General features: G+C 43.3%; 1 protein-coding gene across 1 annotated transcript in view; it reads right to left on the minus strand.

Annotated features, from left to right (window-relative positions):
• LOC149173387 (uncharacterized) overlaps positions 1 to 19,689 on the minus strand; it is a 36,245-nt gene extending 16,556 nt beyond the window's left edge. The window contains exon 1 of the mRNA XM_089426679.1: positions 18,898 to 19,689. Coding sequence (XP_089282805.1) covers positions 18,898 to 19,689 — 792 coding nt within the window. The remainder of the gene's footprint in view (positions 1 to 18,897) is intronic.
• Positions 19,690 to 20,451: the final 762 nt, after the last annotated feature.

The raw sequence follows: 20,451 nt of genomic DNA on the forward strand, positions 1-20,451 counted from the left end.
AAATGCATCAGATCATTATTAAGCATATTAACAATAAACAGGTGCAGAATAACAGAACAGAACATCACACAAGAGCCACACACATGAACACAAAGATATAAGGTGGAAACCCAATGTGGGTGAAAACCACCTGCTGCAAGTCATCTCAATCTTCTTCTTAATAAGAAAATCCTTTTACAATATTTGTACTGGTGCAGTCTTATACCAGTACGGGAGCTACAACCCCCTTTGCTCTTGTACTAGCCGATCCATTTACTAGTACGCAGGCTGCTACCTGCTACAATGCTCCAAAGATCTCCTTTAGCTTTTGTACTAGCTTAGATACTAGTACGTAGGTGCTTGCCTACAATCTTCTCACCTCCAGGTACCACGTTTCATCAATTTTCAGACTGGACTTCCGTAGGTGCTTGCCTATACTTCCGAGGTGATATCTTCCTGCTTCCTGACCTGCCCAACCTCTCCTATCGCGGGCATTCCACGTAATTGGATTATTCATTCCAAGCCACTAAAAAGATGCTTGTAGGATGCCAGTACTCTTTCCACATCTTTGGCTAGTTTGTCTTTAGACTGAACTTTGATGCGGAGTTGGACCTTAGTATTTTTCATGGTAATCTAGTCTTTCTTAGGGACCACCGCCGGGGCCCCAAGGTACTGTTGTGGCCAGCAACAACCCCCCCCCTTTTGTTCAAACTAGTATCGATCACGATGCTAGAATGAATGGGGACCCTTAGTTACATTTCAAAAAAAAAAAGAAGAAAAATAATAATAATAAAGATTTCTTTTGAAATTGCAAGCATCAGCTTAGAAAAGGTTTCTTGGACAACTTAAGCCTAAACCTGTGTCCATAAAAGCAAATATTCAAGGTTGCAGCACGAAAGGGTAAGAAACGCCCGCATTTCCCTTCTAAAGGCCAATATGCACATCATCTCGGCATTAATAAACCACGTCGCATTGCAATACGTTAACATCCATAGTCAAAAGCTTACGAGTCCACTGATTTGCGATATTGCGATGGCGCGATCGCACATCGCAGAAATGAGGCGGGGTACGTTAGCAAACATTGAACCATTGCGATCCGCGATGTTGCGATGCTGCGATATGCGATATTGCGATCGCTACCATTTGCGATCGCGCGGCATGCAGGATGCGTTGGCAAGTCATAAAAGCACCTTGATACGACTCCTTCGGGCACGCCACCCAAAGAAAATCCACTTACTATAACCTGACCTGGAAATTATTGCGCTTTTAATGTTAGTAATGAATTAGTTGTCAGTTATTAAGTGGCATAAAGACGCGTGCCTTAATGCGGGTTTACTTCACGTAAGGTGGCGTATCTGATTTATCTCTTGCATTCAAAAACTCTCCCATCACCTTTTTGATCAACCTTTCCATTTCTCTCATAACCTGCAGGAGCGAAGTGCGAAGGCAAAAATCAAACAGAAACTATAAGCAAGATGGGGAAGAAGAACAAAGCTCAGAGCTTAGAAACAAGAGAAAAGACCAAGGAGATGGCGCCCCTTTACACAGATACCGCATGCAATAAAGATGCAGGAATTTCCACATGGGAAGGCATGTATAGACTATTGGAGGAAGAGAACCCTAGAATAATCAAGGCAACTGCTGCTGTCGCAGATGCACAACGCTCTTTAGAAGCATCCCTGGAAGATCTAGCGTGCTCTTTCCTCCACAGAATAGCATCAAGGCCGAAGATCCTACCGTATACGGACATGATCAAGTGGGTTTTGGATGACGCAGAGCTGCATCATAGGCAATTCAAAGTCAAAGGACATGGGCTCGTAGGATCGTTCGCGGCTCAAGACCTGAAGCTCATGTATCACCTTCCCGAACCTCAAACGATCTACAATGCAGATTTTGCTAAGAAGTTCACAGCAGAGAATCCGGACCTATCAGACACTACCAAAGAATGGTCGAAAAGGGATGAACCACTGAAGAAAGATAAGAACAGTATGTATAGCACCGGTTCCCTTACTTCTCCGTATTGTTTTGCTGCAGCCATGCTCTGTAGGCTATTCGGTAAGCCTGATATCAATAAATTTCCATCTGAATGGCTACCGTTAATTGATGCTGCGACTAACTCCGAGGTAATAGATTGGGCCAAAATCCTTTCTGACACTCTATACACGGCCATTCTTCACTATCGTTCTAAAAGATCCTTCTCCCAAAGGTTTTATCCCCCTTTTTATATGTCTGCCTACATAATGGACTCTATCTGTTATGTGTCTAAATTCCCCACTATGGGCTGGCAATGGACTACCCAGGACCCGTTGCCCATTCATGTCTACCATAAAGCCTTGTGGGATTCTCAGTTTACCCCCCATTTTTACCAGATTTGCCACGGGCTCATACTGCCCATCCATAGAATGATATATGATAAAGACCCTCCGAGATGCTCTCCCGAAGCACAAAATGACATCACCTCCGTAGCAAGTTTGTTTGGAGAAGAATGGTTTACCTACATTCGAGTTTTTGGAAGCACAGTACCTCCGCATGTCCTACCCTTATATGTCCCAGATAAATTGTTGGCTCGAGAAATCGCTTATCAGACTTGTTCTGAAGGTGGTTTAACTAAGGACCTGAAGAACAAAAAGAAGGCCATTTGGCCTCAATTCCCAGTCACGTGTGGGGCCTTCTCTTTATTCGATGTGGGACACGCTTTTGGTGAGGTGGAGAATGTGACGTGTCTCCAACTATTTAAACTCCCACCAAGGCCATTCAACCCAAATAAAGTCGCCCAGGAATTTACAACTAGCGTCAGGATAAGTGTGTTCTCTGGACAGAAAGATCCGTTTGACGACCTCTTTCAGAGTAAGAACTCGATCAAAGAAGTTTTGCAAGAAGCTCAGTCAAGGTTGTCCCCAGACAACCTCCGGAAATTCAAGTTGTATAGAGAAAGAAGGCTGGCTAACATTCCACTGGAAGTGCTGCGGATAGCTGCCAGAGAACCGACTCCAAGCGTCAGCCTCAGTGAACACTCCAACGCCTCCAAATCTGATTCCAGTGCCGTAAAAGAAATATCTCCAGATCCTGAAGAGTCTGTCCACAAAGAAGACAAGAACGAAGAAACAATCAAAGACACGGCTCAGTCAAGTTCGATGGCTCAGCAGCAAGTTGCCGTCTCGCCACCAAGAGGAATCCCCCCTCCCGTCACTGAAGCACCTCTGGTTACAGCAGAACTAGATAAAGAATGGGAGACCTTCAATGAACTGATAAATCTTGAAGGCCAAGTCCCGCAAACACCTGTGAGCAATACTCAGGTGGTGCAAGAGGTCTTCTCAACCATAGTCAGTGGTACCGTAGAGACGGAGCATCTCCCTATAGCTCCATCCTCAGAACTTCTACTCGGCGTAGAAGAAATCCCTCCACTGGACGTATTTTACAGTCCACAGCACAAGGCAGTTGTGAGAAGACAAAGAAAGAAAAGGAAGCTTGAAAATGCACTGGCTCAGAATGTTGAACATCTAGATGTCTTGTGGAAAGACCCGAATAACAATCCAACAGAAAATCTCACGAAATTGTCTCAAATTGCGGGAGCATATGCTTCTGCAACTATAGACAAGGCCTCTGAAGTTTAACAGCTTCTAAAAGAACGTGAAAGTCAAATACAACTGCTGCAACAACAGTTGCGACAAGCCAATGAGAACGCTGAAGCCTCCAAGCAGCTTGAAGAGTTACAAGAAAGCTTTCGCCAGATGCAGGTGAGCCACCAAAGACGTATTGAAGAAAAGGAAAAACAGTTGCAGACGGTGCAAGAAATGCATAAGGATGAACCCAGGCTGACAGAGTTTATTTCAGAGTCCATTGGCTCGAACGACCAATTGTCACAGCAACAGGAGGAAATGGTGCGCAAAATATCACAGTGGAGGGAGTTTTGTGAAATAAGCGACAAGATCACCAGCCAAGTAGTGGAACTACGGAATGACTATGACCAGGCCAACAAAAGAATAACAGAATACCTGGCTTGGAAAAATGACGAGGAAGGGAAAAGAGCAGGGGCACCCAAGATTAATGAAAATCATAAAGAACTGCTCTTTAACAAGTGGGACGAGCAAATAACACAGGCGGAGCAGGCGGCAGAGTCAGCGGCAACACAGGCGACCATACGTATCGATTGTGTAAATGAAAATTTACACAGGGCCAACTTAGTTTCAAAATCCACTCCGGGGTACCTACCAATCGCATCACAACTGGAGGCTGAATGGAAGCAGAAAGCACAGGCAAATGGGGAGATAATCCGAGCATTATCGAGGCTAAACTGGGAAAGTTACTGGACTTACTTAGTTAAGCCCCACAGCCAATGCATGACAGTAAGGTGCATCATGAACGCGGCCGAGAAAGCAGTGCCAGCTCTTATGGACGCTGTTTTCGCAGCCCAACTAAGCACGGAAGTCGGCCAACCGACTCTTCTCAAGCCTATGCTTGAAAACTGCAATTTTAGAGACCAGATTAAGAAGTAATTTCAATTTAGAAAGTTGTTTTTCTTTTTGTTTTATAGAATTAGAAAAAGGACGGTCATTTGAGAGCCGTATCCTAAAATTTTGTAATAATACTATTATTAGGATTAGATAGTAGTATTTTAACCCTTCTCATTGCATTGGAGAAGGGTCCAGATATTTGTCAAAAACTTGTCCTCAGAACATGCACTTCTGCACCCTCAGAGGAGGTTTTGATGAATGGAAGGATCGTGATTTATTTATGTTTGCATTCTTATGTCTGCTACTGATGTTGCACTTCTGTACTCTTGGTAGATGTTAGAAGCAAGTAGAAGTAGATCGTTATTGTTTGAAGTCTATGGGTAGGAGTTAGTCATCAATGGTACTTTTATCTCTTGATTAATTTCTGCTTGTATTCTTAAAACGATATACAGCTGATACTGTTTGCATGTTAATGTATGAATATATAAGTTATCATTTGGCACTTCTGTACGGTGGATTTGTCTATTCATGTTTAATATGCGAATGATTTGATTATGCGATGTGTTGTTCACAACCGCTCTGCCTAACTTCTTATGCAGAATGGTTTATCTTTATTGATTTATATTCTGATATCAGTTGAATGATCTTTATCACCAGCTGCTGTTAGAAATCTTTCTAGATCGCATGATAAAAGGAACATCCCGGGTTAATGTAAATTCTGTGTGTTGTTTTCATTTGATTATGGTAATTTAGGCTCAAGTTTGTAAGATAGATTTACAGTAGTCTTTAGAACGTTTCTTAGAAGTAACCTAACCAAAATTCCACACACACACACATACACATCCCATGCATTCGGGAAGCTGGTCCCGTTATCCCTAGTCGGACCCGCTACTCCAAACGGGCAAGGAGCCGCCAACCAGGTTCCGGACCGGGTGGGTATCCCCCTTGTTGTTGACCCGACATCGGGGCCCTCAACATTTCTGGCGCTAGAAAGAGGGCCTGAGCATATTGTCTGTTGGGACATGTTTAAAACTAGAAGTCCTGGAAAAGGATGTCTACTCACAGAATTCCCATTTGGAGTTGCATCCAGGTTCCTACATCTTCCAACACTCCACCGGACGTGGTAAGACTATTATCTCAGGTAAAATTTAATGGCGAGAATAATTCTTCTACATTTCATCACGCCTTACAGTTCATCCATAGAGTCTCTAGTGCTGATATTCAGAAAATTGACGAAGGCGTTTTATGCAGGATTTTCACTCTCACATTCACAGCAGAAGCTAGGAAATGGTGCAGAAAACTCCCAACTGCATCAGTCCACAGCTGGGACCAACTTGTTAGAGCTTTCATCTTGGAATTTGATTGCTATGAATACGACCAGGTATACGATGAGATCGACCATCTGCGGAAACAAGACGAGCCCGTAAGGGATTTCAATATACGATTTCATCTTAAATGTCTACAATATGATCTTGAAGATGAACTCACAGATGAAGAATCTTCGGATTATGATGAGTGTTTCCCACCTCCTGCACCTGATCAGATAGAATTTAGCCTAGGAGTTTTTCATGCTCTAACATCAAAAAACGCAGGCGAAAGTACTGAAGGGGAAGGTGCCCTGACATCAGAAGTTGACTTTAATGTAAAGTCAGACAACATCATTTCAAATCAACAACTCCTGGTGCCAAGGTTAGATCCACCTACTGTTTCTCTTTCGAAAAGTATCGACGCAAAAAGGTACGATCTAAAGCCCAATGCTTATTATGAATCTGATGAATGAGATTTGTTTGATGTTTTTAAATACATTGTTCCAGATCGACATTTTTCTCTTTACCCCGATGTTTTTTGTAATGACAAGCTTCTCCCTCATAGTATCAAGTCTATTCCAATAGAGGGCTATTCAAACGAGACATCACTGGGTTTCCAAAATAAAGAGACCACTATATCACAGTCTACGATTCATATCAAACAAGAGCTGCCTCATCTCCCTTGTCTAAAAACATATAATGAAAAAGAGGAACCTAGGGAAAATTGTGAAATCTTTCGTGATAGTTGCTTTGATATTTATGATGATATTGAATTATCGCAAGTAACTCAACTAGGGTCTGGTTATAAGAAACATCTTAGATCAGAAACTGCTTTATCTGACCCTCATCTCAAAGCAAAATCTCATTTGAATAATTTCACTGTCCGAAGCGATACTCCTATCTACGATTCATATCCAGAGGAGATCTTCATCCCTGATCGCAATCATGATTCAATTCTTGATTCACAGAACCCGGCCAGTTCTTGTGAAAAACACAGAGTTTCAAGTAACTCCCAGATGTGCGACACCACTGTATACACAGCTACCCAATCTTTTCTTTCTCACTTATTTTCGTTGTGTACAAAATCGAATCTCTCTTTAAAACTCCAAAATTTTGATAGATTAGATTTTGGCGATTTATGTATAAAAGCTTTCATTCCAAACGAGATCGCTAAACACCCAGAATTAACAATCGACGGGTCACAAGCCACCAAAATCGAAGAACATATCCCACGGATTGGCTTGCTCTCCTTTCCGTTGAAAGATCACCCACTCACAAAAGAAATTCATCCCAATTTCTGCGATCCAATAGGTATTCAGTTGGAAGAAACCTATCACAAGAAAATAAAATCAAACAAGATTCCAACTGGATTCATGATTCCCTATCCCCTAAACAACAAGTCCTATCCATGGGGAATTCGATTCATTTTTTTTATCCTGAGGCAATCCATGCGACTAGGAATAATAATGAATCGTTGGTTCCACTGGAAATACCATTTCTCTTAGCTATTTCCTGCACATAATTAGAATAGGAGTAGGAGTACTTTAGCTAAAGTTATTAGTTGTGCTTCCAATAATTGATAGGAAAAGTTAGTTATATTCTCTACATAACCCCAGAGAATAGTTGCCTCTCCCAAATAAAAGTTTGTTCTGGCAAAGCAATATTTGACGTTTGCGAAAGAAACCCTGTCTCTGTTAAAGATTTTGGAATTTCGGCTCTTATGAACAACTAAGCTTGTGGGAATTCAGTCTTTATTGTCAATAGATCTTTAACCCGGAAGATGGTGTTAGAATTCAAACCCAGAAAATTTTAAAGAAAGCTATCTCAGTGAGGAATTCGTGTTAGATCAGCACAATAAAAGGTATCAATATTAGAATAAAGGTTCTCTGTGAAAACAGCCATTATCAAAAGTAGCCCTATCATTGTCGTCCAGAACTTTCTTAAGGAAAGAGAATTTGACTTCCTCCCTGCTGAAGAAGAATGCAACGATTCAGGAGAATAACCCGAAAGGATGCTATATCTCGAAGAATAAGAGGTCTCATCACGAGCCGACTTATCATGATCACAGATATTATAACTTGCTGACTTTGCCAAAACTGTCTACCAAAACAGGGCAACGACTCAAGATTGTTGCGATCAAAAGACAAGGGGTCTCATCACGAGCCAGCTTGTTCAGCAAAAGTATAAATCAAGTGAATGACTGTGTCATAATTTGGCCACCAAACCAAGACATTGTTCTTTTGAGTATTTATTATAAAAAAAAAAAAAAAAAAAAAAAGCATCAAGAAAGGTATAATTCTTCTGAAAAAGTTGCAAGAAACTGAGGCAGGATAAAGGATCATTCCTGGATAATAGGTAACCCTGTCGAGGCTATGGACGCCTGCTGGCAGCAGTGGCTCTACCTGCGACAAAGGGACATTCTTTAAAAAAGGGGCTGATACGTAGAGAACACTTTATTTTTATGTTCTACAAGACCAAGTAATAACTGATCTAAACCCGAAAACAACCTCGGAATGCAAGTAATTGGAATAGAATGGGGCGAAGACAAAACATCATTGATGCTTTAAAGTATTATTTTGTCTTATCCTTTTATAATAAAGTTCGAATTCCCTGAGAAATTTTTTCGAAAAGGGTCCGAAACGTCAATAGAAAAAGAGCAGAGATAACTGGTTCTCCCAAGTGAATCGCCAATTGTTGTGGCCAGCAACAACCCCCCCCCCTTTTGTTCAAACTAGTATCGATCACGATGCTAGAATGAATGGGGACCCTTAGTTACATTTCAAAAAAAAAAGAAGAAAAATAATAATAATAAAGATTTCTTTTGAAATTGCAAGCATCAGCTTAGAAAAGGTTTCTTGGACAACTTAAGCCTAAACCTGTGTCCATAAAAGCAAATCTTCAAGGTCGCAGCACGAAAGGGTAAGAAACGCCCGCATTTCCCTTCTAAAGGCCAATATGCACATCGTCTCGGCATTAATAAACCACGTCGCATCACAATACGTTAACATCCATAGTCAAAAGCTTACGAGTCCACTGATTTGCGATATTGCGATGGCGCGATCGCACATCGCAGAAATGAGGCGGGGTACGTTAGCAAACATTGAACCATTGCGATCCGCGATGTTGCGATGCTGCGATATGCGATATTGTGATCGCTACCGTTTGCGATCGTGCGGCATGCAGGATGCATTGGCAAGTCATAAAAGCACCTTGATACGACTCCTTCGGGCACGCCACCCAAAGAAAATCCACTTACTATAACCTGACCTGGAAATTATTGCGCTTTTAATGTTAGTAATGAATTAGTTGTCAGTTATTAAGTGGCATAAAGACGCGTGCCTTAATGCGGGTTTACTTCACGTAAGGTGGCGTATCTTATTTATCTCTTGCATTCAAAAACTCTCCCATCACATTTTTGATCAACCTTTCCATTTCTCTCATAACCTGCAGGAGCGAAGTGCGAAGGCAAAAATCAAACAGAAACTATAAGCAAGATGGGGAAGAAGAACAAAGCTCAGAGCTCAGAAATAAGAGAAAAGACCAAGGAGATGGCGCCCCTTTACACAGATACCGCATGCAATAAAGATGCAGGAATTTCCACATGGGAAGGCATGTATAGACTGTTGGAGGAAGAGAACCCTAAAATAATCAACGCAACTGCTGCTGTCGCAGATGCACCACGCTCTTCAGAAGCATCCCTGGAAGATCTAGCGTGCTCTTTCCTCCACAGAATAGCATCAAGGCCGAAGATCCTACCGTATACGGACATGATCAAGTGGGTTTTGGATGATGCAGAGCTGCATCATAGGCAATTCAAAGTCAAAGGACATGGGCTCGTAGGATCGTTCGCGGCTCAAGACCTGAAGCTCATGTATCACCTTCCCGAACCTCAAACGATCTACAATGCAGATTTTGTTAGGAAGTTCGCAGCAGAGAATCCGGACCTATCAGACACTACCAAAGAATGGTCGAAAAGGGATGAACCACTGAAGAAAGATAAGAACGGTATGTATAGCACCGGTTCCCTTACTTCTCCGTATTGTTTTGCTGCAGCCATGCTCTATAGGCTATTCGGTAAGCCTGATATCAATAAATTTCCATCTGAATGGCTACCGTTAATTGATGCTGCGACTAACTCTGAGGTAATAGATTGGGCCAAAATCCTTTCTGACACTCTATACACGGCCATTCTTCACTATCGTTCTAAAAGATCCTTCTCCCAAAGGTTTTATCCCCCTTTTTATATGTCTGCCTACATAATGGACTCTATCTGTTATGTGTCTAAATTCCCCACTATGGGCTGGCAATGGACTACCCAGGACCCATTGCCCATTCATGTCTACCATAAAGTCTTGTGGGATTCTCAGTTTACCCCCCATTTTTACCAGATTTGCCACCGGCTCATACTGCCCATCCATAGAATGATATATGATAAAGACCCTCCGAGATGCTCTCCCGAAGCACAAAACGACATCACCTCCGTAGCAAGATGGTTTGGAGAAGAATGGTTTACCTACATTCGAGTTTTTGGAAGCACAGTACCTCCGCATGTCCTACCCTTATATATCCCAGATAAATTGTTGGCTCGAGAAATCGCTTATCAGACTTGTTCTGAAGGTGGTTTAACTAAGGACCTGAAGAACAAAAAGAAGGCCATTTGGCCTCAATTCCCAGTCACGTGTGGGGCCTTCTCTTTATTCGATGTGGGACACGCTTTTGGTGAGGTGGAGAATGTGACGTGTCTCCAACTATTTAAACTCCCACCAAGGCCATTCGACCCAAATAAAGTCGCCCAGGAATTTACAACTAGCGTCAGGATAAGTGTGTTCTCTGGACAGAAAGATCCGTTTGACGACCTCTTTCAGAGTAAGAACTCGATCAAAGAATTTTTGCAAGAAGCTCAGTCAAGGTTGTCCCCAGACAACCTCTGGAAATTCAAGTTGTATAGAGAAAGAAGGCTGGCTAACATTCCACTGGAAATACTGCGGATAGCTGCCAGAGAACCGACTCCAAGCGTCAGCCTCAGTGAACACTCCAACGCCTCCAAATCTGATTCCAGTGTCGTAAAAGAAATATCTCCAGATCCTGAAGAGTCTGTCCACAAAGAAGACAAGAACGAAGAAACAATCAAAGACACGGCTCAGTCAAGTTCGATGGCTCAGCAGCAAGTTGCCGTCTCGCCACCAAGAGGAATCCCCCCTCCCGTCACTGAAGCACCTCTGGTTACAGCAGAACTAGATAAAGAATGGGAGACCTTCAATGAACTGATAAATCTTGAAGGCCAAGTCCCGCAAACACCTGTGAGCAATACTCAGGTGGTGCAAGAGGTCTTCTCAAACATAGTCAGTGGTACCGTAGAGACGGAGCACCTCCCTATAGCTCCATCCTCAGAACTTCTACTCGGCGTAGAAGAAATCCCTCCACTGGACGTATTTTACAGTCCACAGCACAAGGCAGTTGTGAGAAGACAAAGAAAGAAAAGGAAGCTTGAAAATGCACTGGCTCAGAATGTTGAACATCTAGATGTCTTGTGGAAAGACCCGAATAACAATCCAACAGAAAATCTCACGAAATTGTCTCAAATTGCGGGAGCATATGCTTTTGCAACTATAGACAAGGCCTCTGAAGTTCAACAGCTTCTAAAAGAACGTGAAAGTCAAATACAACTGCTGCAACAACAGTTGCGACAAGCCAATGAGAACGCTGAAGCCTCCAAGCAGCTTGAAGAGTTACAAGAAAGCTTTCGCCAGATGCAGGTGAGCCACCAAAGAAGTATTGAAGAAAAAGAAAAACAGCTGCAGACGGTGCAAGAAATGCATAAGGATGAACCCAGGCTGACAGAGTTTATTTCAGAGTCCATTGGCTTGAACGACCAATTGTCACAGCAACAGGAGGAAATGGTGCGCAAAATATCACAGTGGAGGGAGTTTTGTGAAATAAGCGACAAGATCACCAGCCAAGTAGTGGAACTACGGAATGACTATGACCAGGCCAACAAAAGAATAACAGAATACCTGGCTTGGCAAAATGACGAGGAAGGGAAAAGAGCAGGGGCACCCAAGATTAATGAAAATCATAAAGAACTGCTCTTTAACAAGTGGGACGAGCAAATAACACAGGCGGAGCAGGCGGCAGAGTCAGCGGCAACACAGGCGACCATACTTATCGATTGTGTAAATGAAAATTTACACAGGGCCAACTTAGTTTCAGAATCCACTCCGGGGTACCTACCAATCGCATCGCAACTGGAGGCTGAATGGAAGCAGAAAGCACAGGCAAATGGGGAGACAATCCGAGCATTATCGAGGCTAAACTGGGAAAGTTACTGGACTTACTTAGTTAAGCCCCACAGCCAATGCATGACAGTAAGGTGCATCATGAACGCGGCCGAGAAAGCAGCGCCAGCTCTTATGGATGCTGTTTTCGCAGCCCAACTAAGCACGGAAGTCAGCCAACCGACTCTTCTCAAGCCTATGCTTGAAAACTGCAATTTCAGAGACCAAATTAAGAAGTAATTTCAATTTAGAAAGTTGTTTTTCTTTTTGTTTTACAGAATTAGAAAAAGGACGGTCATTTGAGAGCCGTATCCTAAAATTTTGTAATAATACTATTATTAGGATTAGATAGTAGTATTTTAACCCTTCTCATTGCATTGGAGAAGGGTCTAGATATTTGTCAAAAACTTGTCCTCAGAACATGCACTTCTGCACCCTCAGAGGAGGTTTTGATGAATGGAAGGATCGTGATTTATTTATGTTTGCATTCTTATGTCTGCTACTGATGTTGCACTTCTGTACTCTTGGTAGATGTTAGAAGCAAGTAGAAGTAGGTCGTTATTGTTTGAAGTCTATGGGTAGGAGTTAGTCATCAATGGTACTTTTATCTCTTGATTAATTTCTGCTTGTATTCTTAAAACGATATACAGCTGATACTGTTTGCATGTTAATGTATGAATATATAAGTTATCATTTGGCACTTTTGTACGGTGGATTTGTCTATTCATGTTTAATATGCGAATGATTTGATTATGCGATGTGTTGTTCACAACCGCTCTGCCTAACTTCTTATGCAGAATGGTTTATCTTTATTGATTTATATTCTGATATCAGTTGAATGATCTTTATCACCAGCTGCTGTTAGAAATCTTTCTAGATCGCATGATAAAAGGAACATCCTGGGTTAATGTAAATTCTGTGTGTTGTTTTCATTTGATTATGGTAATTTAGGCTCAAGTTTGTAAGATAGATTTATAGTAGTCTTTAGAACGTTTCTTAGAAGTAACCTAACCAAAATTCCACACACACACACATACACATCCCATGCATTCGGGAAGCTGGTCCCGTTATCCCCAGTCGGACCCGCTACTCCAAACGGGCAAGGAGCCGCCAACCAGGTTCCGGACCGGGTGGGTATCCCCCTTGTTGTTGACCCGACCTCGGGGCCCTCAACAGGTACTTAACGAACCATTCTTGTATCCTATCCAAAGTAGTCATAGCCTCTTTAAGAATGGCTACTCTTTATTTTGTGTGAGCCTGGATGGCCACAATGGGGGCTATTATGTGGTGTAGTTAGATATTTCCTTGTAAACTACCGTCATGGCTTCCCCCAAAATCTCTTTTTTTGCCTCAATGGTTGCTTGGAACTCTGTTGCGCTTGTGTGTACTAAGCGGAGTGCCGTGTTCTCTTCCTCCATCTTGTTCTTCTCCTATTCTACCATGATGGCCCTCTATTCGGATGTGTAAAGCCTGTTCTACAAATCCACAATTTGTTTGCTCATCCTGGCCACATTGTGTTTTGTGGCGGCCGCGAAAGCTATCTCGACCGAGGCAATCATTTGAGGGTTCGCTGTAATATTAGGCACAATATCTTTGGTCGTGGTCACTGATAGAGGCTCGGTTGGGTTCCTGCTACAAAACTTCTTCCTTTCTTGTACGATCTTGAGGTTTATCTCATCGAAAGTGAGTCGAGTGAGATCTAGGACCTCCTCATCTTGATCCTCTGCGATGCCAAACTCTTGGAGTGGAAGATGTCCACCAGTGAGGGGAGTAGTAGGGGTATGTCTAATGGAGGAAGCTCGTTTTGTCTCATGCCAAAGTCAACTGTTTTTCTGGTCTCCCCTTGTTCACTCTCTTCAAATTCCTTTTCCTTATCCCTCCTAAGCTCTTCTCCCCGTTGCCTTTTTTCCTCCTCTACTAATGCCGTTGCCACTCTAGTTCATCTTCCATGTTCTTCAGCTCTTGTTCCAACATCTTGTTTTCTTCTTTCCTTCTCTTCTCGACTTCTTCTTCCCATTTTTTCTTCTTTTCCTCTTCCTACTTTTTCCTCTTTTCTTCTTCCTACTTTTTCTTCTCTGCCTCTTCTTGTTCTCATTGCTTTTCTCTCAACTGTTTCTCCTTTTCTTGTTCTGGCTCTAGTTGCTGGAATTTGGAGGTTGTTTGCTCTCTAGCTCCCTTTGCCTCTTGAGCTCTCACTTTTTCCTTGCCAAGCGGGCATTTATTTTTTCCAGCGTTTTATCCTCCACTTCATTGTTGCTCACGGGGTCTTCAACCTCCTTCCCTTTATGCTACTCAGCCTCCCCAGTGCCTATTGTTGCTTCGAGCTACTTTTTCTTTATGGTAGAAGCTCTTTCTTTGAGGCTTATATCTTCCTAGGAATCGTCTTGGGGCTCATCCTCTGCATCATGTTCTTCGCTTGGGCTAAATTTCCTTGTAGCGTTATACCAGTTCCTAACCCTGTCTTCAATGTCCTTTTGGGTATGAGAATATGACCAACTGAATTTTGCCTTCTTGCAATGGGCGGCTACTATTTTCTCCGGATCATAAGTTCGGTAGTTGAGCATTACGAAAAGGCTTCCTTTCAGCACATCGGCCTTTGCCTCTACCTGTTTGAAATTTTCTACCATGTACGCCCCGATGGTGAGGGGGAAGGCGGGCCAAGGTTTCTTTTTCCTTTGTTCAATATCTTTGAAAACCCTTGCACCATTTGGTAGTATACCTCTTGTAGGAGCATCCTATCTATGGCAAAACTGGGTAGGGCATGCAGAGGCTTATGGGCACTGAACACCCTAATGAACGTCCACTCTTCAATGGGGAACCAATGTGCTACCTTGATGAGTGTCTTCATGGCCCTCTTAGACATGCATGGTGGTTCCTCACCAAAACGTAATTGGTACAATGGGCTGATGAAAGTTTCAGATATTATATCTAGCATGCCTCTATAACCTGTGTCCCAAAAAACTTTATAATGGCTATGCATGAGGTTGGATGCTGACAAGTCCTAGTTGCAACTCCAGTTTTCGAAGTATCATCTCGAGAAAACAACATCGAGGAGGTATGATGACATATAGAATTCCAGAGGCTGTTCTGGTTGTGGGAGCTTAGCAACCATTATGTTTGTTTTCAATGATGAGCACAGGATGCTTGCCCAATTAAAAATGGTCCCTCGAGTGGCAACGACGCCCAATTAAAAATGGTCCCTCGGGTGGCAACGACGTACATGAGGGGAACCCAGGTGCCATAGAAAATGTCACAGTCTGGCTTGCCATACAACCGGCACATCATTGCAGCAATTAACTGATACACTTTTCGCAATCCCTCTGTCTTGTAAGCTTGATTTTTCCGGACTCGAAACTTTGTGGGGTCTTACCACCATTCCCTGAGGATGTATTTTGTGGGAGTTGAGAACCCGACGAGCCACTTGGTATTGAAGACCTCCCGTTTCTTAGGGAGCTTGTGGTAAGCATAGATGTTTGTCAGGGAGATAGCGGCTATGCGTGTTGCATTGTGGCCTCTGATCAACCAGGTCTCTGTGTTTGTGCATTGCAAGATTTATTCAATGGTTTTCGAGCAAGGGAAGACTAGGGGGTGTGCTACCACATTGTGTAATTTTAATCTTTTGACATGGAGGTAAACTTACAAATCCTCTTGTGTCTCCAAGATGTCTGGATTTACAAACTCTTCGTAAATGATATACCATGAGAGCCTTGTGGTTTTGATGATGTTACAGGTAGTATCCCCGAAGAAAGGTGGCTCCTCGTCTAGGTCATCCTCCCACAACCCACTTCCCGAGGCCCTGTGAGAAACTTTAGCGGTAGGGGGAGCAATCTCATCTTCAAAAGAAGAGATGGAAATAGAAATTCACTCTAGATCTATGTCACTGGGCATGTCAAAAACATAGTCGCACGATGAGAGATATAGCATGAAAATCAAATAAAACTTACGAAAAAGAGAGATTGCAGTAGGTGCAAGGTGAGTCATAGGGGGGACAGGTCATAGGCTAAGGAGTGTGACTAAGCAAATTCCACCAAGATTCGTGGATCGCCCGGGGTTGCAAAGTCGCGGGGTAGGGGGATTGGTTGCAAGTTGCAACCCAACTAGATTGTGAGGTCACGAAATCATGAGGTCGCAAAGTCACAAGGTCGTGAGGTCACGAGGTCGCGAGGAAAAGGATATCGCGGCTCCATGCCGTGTGACTTAGGCTGAACGAAGATCAGGGAAGATACATAGAAGGCCTTAGGAGGTTAGGGTCCCTCTTAGGTGAGTAAATTCAAGCATATAGATGAAACAAGGGGGTCTAGGTTTAAGCAAGGGCAATGTTTGAGACTAGGCAGGGAGAGAGTAACCAGGGCAATTGTTCTAGGCAAAAGATGAAGAAAAGACCAAGTTAAGGAGTTAAAACCCCGGGGTGAGGGGATGCGAGAGGTCGGGAAATGCAGACACTGACACTTGGAGAAAAATAGTGATTGCTAGAAGGCAACGGTTACTTACCCGGAGACAGCCGCGTGCACGAAACCTATTCAGATGATCTCCTAGCTCTTCGTGTGACCTAGGAAGCGGTTACAAAATGAGGCTGGAGCGACCTCTTATACATAGTTTTGGTTGCACGTGTGAGGTCACATGGGGCTGGTGTATGACCTTGCGACGAATGCGACCATGCGACTTGGTAGGTTGCAAGATCACATGGTCACCTCCAAAGATGGGAGACAAGGGAACGACCTTGCAACCAATGCGACCATGCGACCTAGATGGTCGCAAAGTTGCAAAGGTCGCATAGTTGCATCGAAGTTTGCATGTGCACAATGCGACCTCGTGACCTATGCGACTTAGATGGTTGCGAGTTCGTAAGGGTGCAAAGGAAACACATGGAGGGAAATGAGACTACGTGACCTTTGCGACCTCTGCGACTTGTGAGTCACTGAAGTCATGATAGTCATGAGGATTAAGTCTAGTCGCGATCCGACTCTGCGGCCAACTGACTAAGGCAGGAAGCAGCGACCTAGATTTACTTAGAAAAAAATTTAGACTCTTCCCTAGGTTCTTTGAGACTGCTGAGCTTTTGAACAGAACCTGGTGGGCTAGTGGTTCCACCCAGTATAGGGGCTCTGAAAATTTCAGAGTTTTTGGGATTTTGGGAGGGGTTGTTGCAACAGCTACAACAATTGGTGATTCCTTGGGAGACTCCAGAATCTCTGATGCCTTCGGGCCTAGCTTAAGGAGACTTCAATTAAGTGTGCCTCATGACATTGTGGGTCCCACAGATGGTATTGGGGCTTTCGCTTTAAACTTACTCGGCTGTCCCAACCTGCATGACATGGGCATTACACATGAGACATGGTATCACCTCCTGTTGCCCTGGGAAAGAAAGGGGAAGCTGAAACTACACTGTGAGATTTTTTAAAGTTTTCTCGGTATAGTGGTCATGGTACTATGGTGTTTCTCCACTGCCAGTGAGCCTGAACAGTACCCTGGCGAAGTCACTACCTAGAAATCATGAACATTTCTCCACTGCTAGCGAGCCTGGTCAGTACCTCGATAGAGTTGTTGCTTCACCTCTTTGTGCAGGAAGCCTTTCTCAGTCTTTTAGCCCTTATTATGAAATGGATGGAGGTGCTCATTGGGACTTTTTTTATCTATGCATATACGAACTTATTTGGTGATGGATTAAAGCCTGGGTGGACGAGGGATCTCGACTTATTTGAGTTGCAAAGAGGTTGTTTCTGGTTCGGAAGAGACCTTATTGTTTTCCCAAGATATATGTATGCTCACGACTGGTTTCTTCAGTTTCCCTTTCATTCCCAGAGCGACAAATGGGTTAACACCATTCAAGATTTTTCGGCCATGTTAGCAATCGGGTCAGACCGACGTGAGCGTGAGCGAAGACCGTGTGTGCCATCGAGTTCCCCATTACCACCAATCTGGCCTACTAGATTTCTCGTCGCGACTTAAGTTTTGGCTAGTAACCAGTTTCAGAGAGTATCCATGGGAGCCAATATGCAGTGTCGTTCCAACCTCTTACTGCCATCTTGAATTTATTCCAAAAGATAACACACAAAATAGACAAAAACCAATACTGACAACAAAGGATGCCTATCTAAGGAAAACGAAAGGAAACTATAGTACAAGGTGGGGCCAATAACTTTGGGGTTTCTAGGTGAAATAATATTTCAGGTCGTGGCCATTCACTGGGAGGGGTTCCACTCACCCTCCCAGGGTTTTCAATTTGAAGGTGTGATGGCCAATTTTTTCTATGATCTGGAAAGGGACTATCCACAAGGATTGGAACTTTGTGTGCTTACCTTTGTCCTCGTGGGCCCGATCCCACTTAAGCACTAGATCACCGACATCAAACTCGTGGGACCCCACGGATTTTTTGTCAAACCATCTCTTGATCCGTGCTTGATGGACGACAAATTTTTCTTTAGTTTTCAATCTTTCCTCCTCCAATCTTACCAAGGCATTGATTCGGTTTTGAATGACAGGACATGGGGAATATTGTGACTCTTGAGCCAGTTTGAAGGTGGGTAGGTACCGGTTGGGTGCAAAAATGGCTTCTTTCCTGTAAACCAAGAAGTAGGGAGACGTGCTGATTGATGTTTTGGGAGTTACCTGATCAGCCCATAGGGTGTTACTAAGGGCATTGTGCCAATTCCGATGGTGGGAAAGCAAGGTTTTCTTAATGATACGGATGAGGTTTTTTTTGGTTGATTCTGCTAGGCCATTCCCTTGAGGATAGTAGTTGGCCAAATGTTTCAATATGATGCTATTTTCTAAAGAAAAATCATACAATTTCAAAGACGAAAAATAAGTAGCATTATCAAAGACAAGAGAGGTTGGAACACCGAACCTGGCTATGATGCACTGCTTAATAAAGGATATTACCTCATCGTCGTTAACTTTATGCAATGGAATTGCCTCTACCCATCGGGTGAAATAGTCGGTGGCTGTGAGTATGTACCTATGTTGTTTTGACGAGTTTGGCATGATCTCTCCTATGATGTCCAACCCCCATTGCTGAAAAGGTTCCTCAACTGCTATGGGTTGGAGTGGGGCAGCAGACCTTGCTTGCCTGCCTGCATGTATCTGGCAGATAGGACACTTCCACGCATAGGCATGAGCATCCTTGAATAGTGTGGGCCAATAGAAACCTGCCCGCATGATCTTATGAGCCGTGGTGTCGCCTGCATAGTGACCTCCTGTAGGCCCATCATGTAGATCTTTCAGCACACGTTGGGCTTCATCGTATTCTAAACATCTCAGTAATATACTAAGGTGGTGCTTTCTAAAAAGGTTTCCTTGCACCATTTGATATGAGGCAGCCTTGAGCCTAACGGCCCTCTTCTGTCTAGCGGACATAGCTTCAGGTAAAGATCCCTTTACTAGGTATTGCTTTACATCGGAATACCATGATGAGGCATCGTGTGAGTCGAGGAGTTCATTCTGGTACATTTCAATTTCGTGCTCCCATCCTTCCATTTCCTGGGTTAGTCGATCAGGCTCCGTGTTTTGATGATCGGCTGCTTCGGCGGTCAGTTTATAGAGTCCGTGCCCTTTCACAGTGTGGGAAGGTTTGAATTCCAAATCATATTCTTGGAGGGAGGTCATCCAATTGGCTCTCCTTTCTCCCAGCTCTTGTTGTACGAAAAGGGATCTGACGGCTGGGTGTGGGACCATTACTGTGACATGGTTTTTTAGGATGTATGGTCTGAAATGTTTCACTGCTTTGTAGACCACGTACGCTTGCTTATCGATTTCTAGGTAGTTTAGCTCTATGCATTGGAGTCTTGTACTCATGAATGATATGGGACATTCATTGTGATCGTAGCAATTATGTTTAAGAACCGTGGCCAATGATGAATCTGAGGTGAAAGTGTATAAGATAAAGTCTTTGCTGAAATCGGGGCTAGAGAGGGATCGAGCCTCTGCGATCGCTGTCTTAATCCAATCAGAAGATTCCTTTTCCTCAATCCCATTTAAATATTGAGTCCTTCTTTATCATGTTCTGTAAAGGTTTGACAATTTGTGAAAAATTTGAAATAAATTTACGAGGGAAATTAATTTTGCCGAGGAAATATTGCATACACTTTTTGGTGCTCAGCTGGGGAATCTCCGCTATAGCTTTTACGCGGTTTGGATCTATAGTGATTCCATTCTTGGTGATGATGGGGCCCAGCAGGTTCCCTTCTGAAACTACAAATATGCTCTTCTTAGGATTGAGGGAGATCCCATACTTCCGGCATCTTTCGAAAATCTACTTTAAGTGGTGGAGGTGTGTCACACGTAATAAGTCGATCTTGCGGACAAGATAGACCTTCCTAGAATCTAAAGAAGACCTAATGACAAGCAAACCAACCAGACACTATCTTTCTCTAAATATGCTTTGATAAAAAATAGCAAACAAGTGTTTTTTGGGCCTACCTTAGGTCCAACGCTAGC

This window comes from Pinus tabuliformis, chromosome 4_2 (assembly GCF_031772625.1).
Source record: "Pinus tabuliformis cultivar Carrire ecotype Pingquan chromosome 4_2, CPIR1, whole genome shotgun sequence".
NCBI lineage: Eukaryota > Viridiplantae > Streptophyta > Pinopsida > Pinales > Pinaceae > Pinus > Pinus tabuliformis.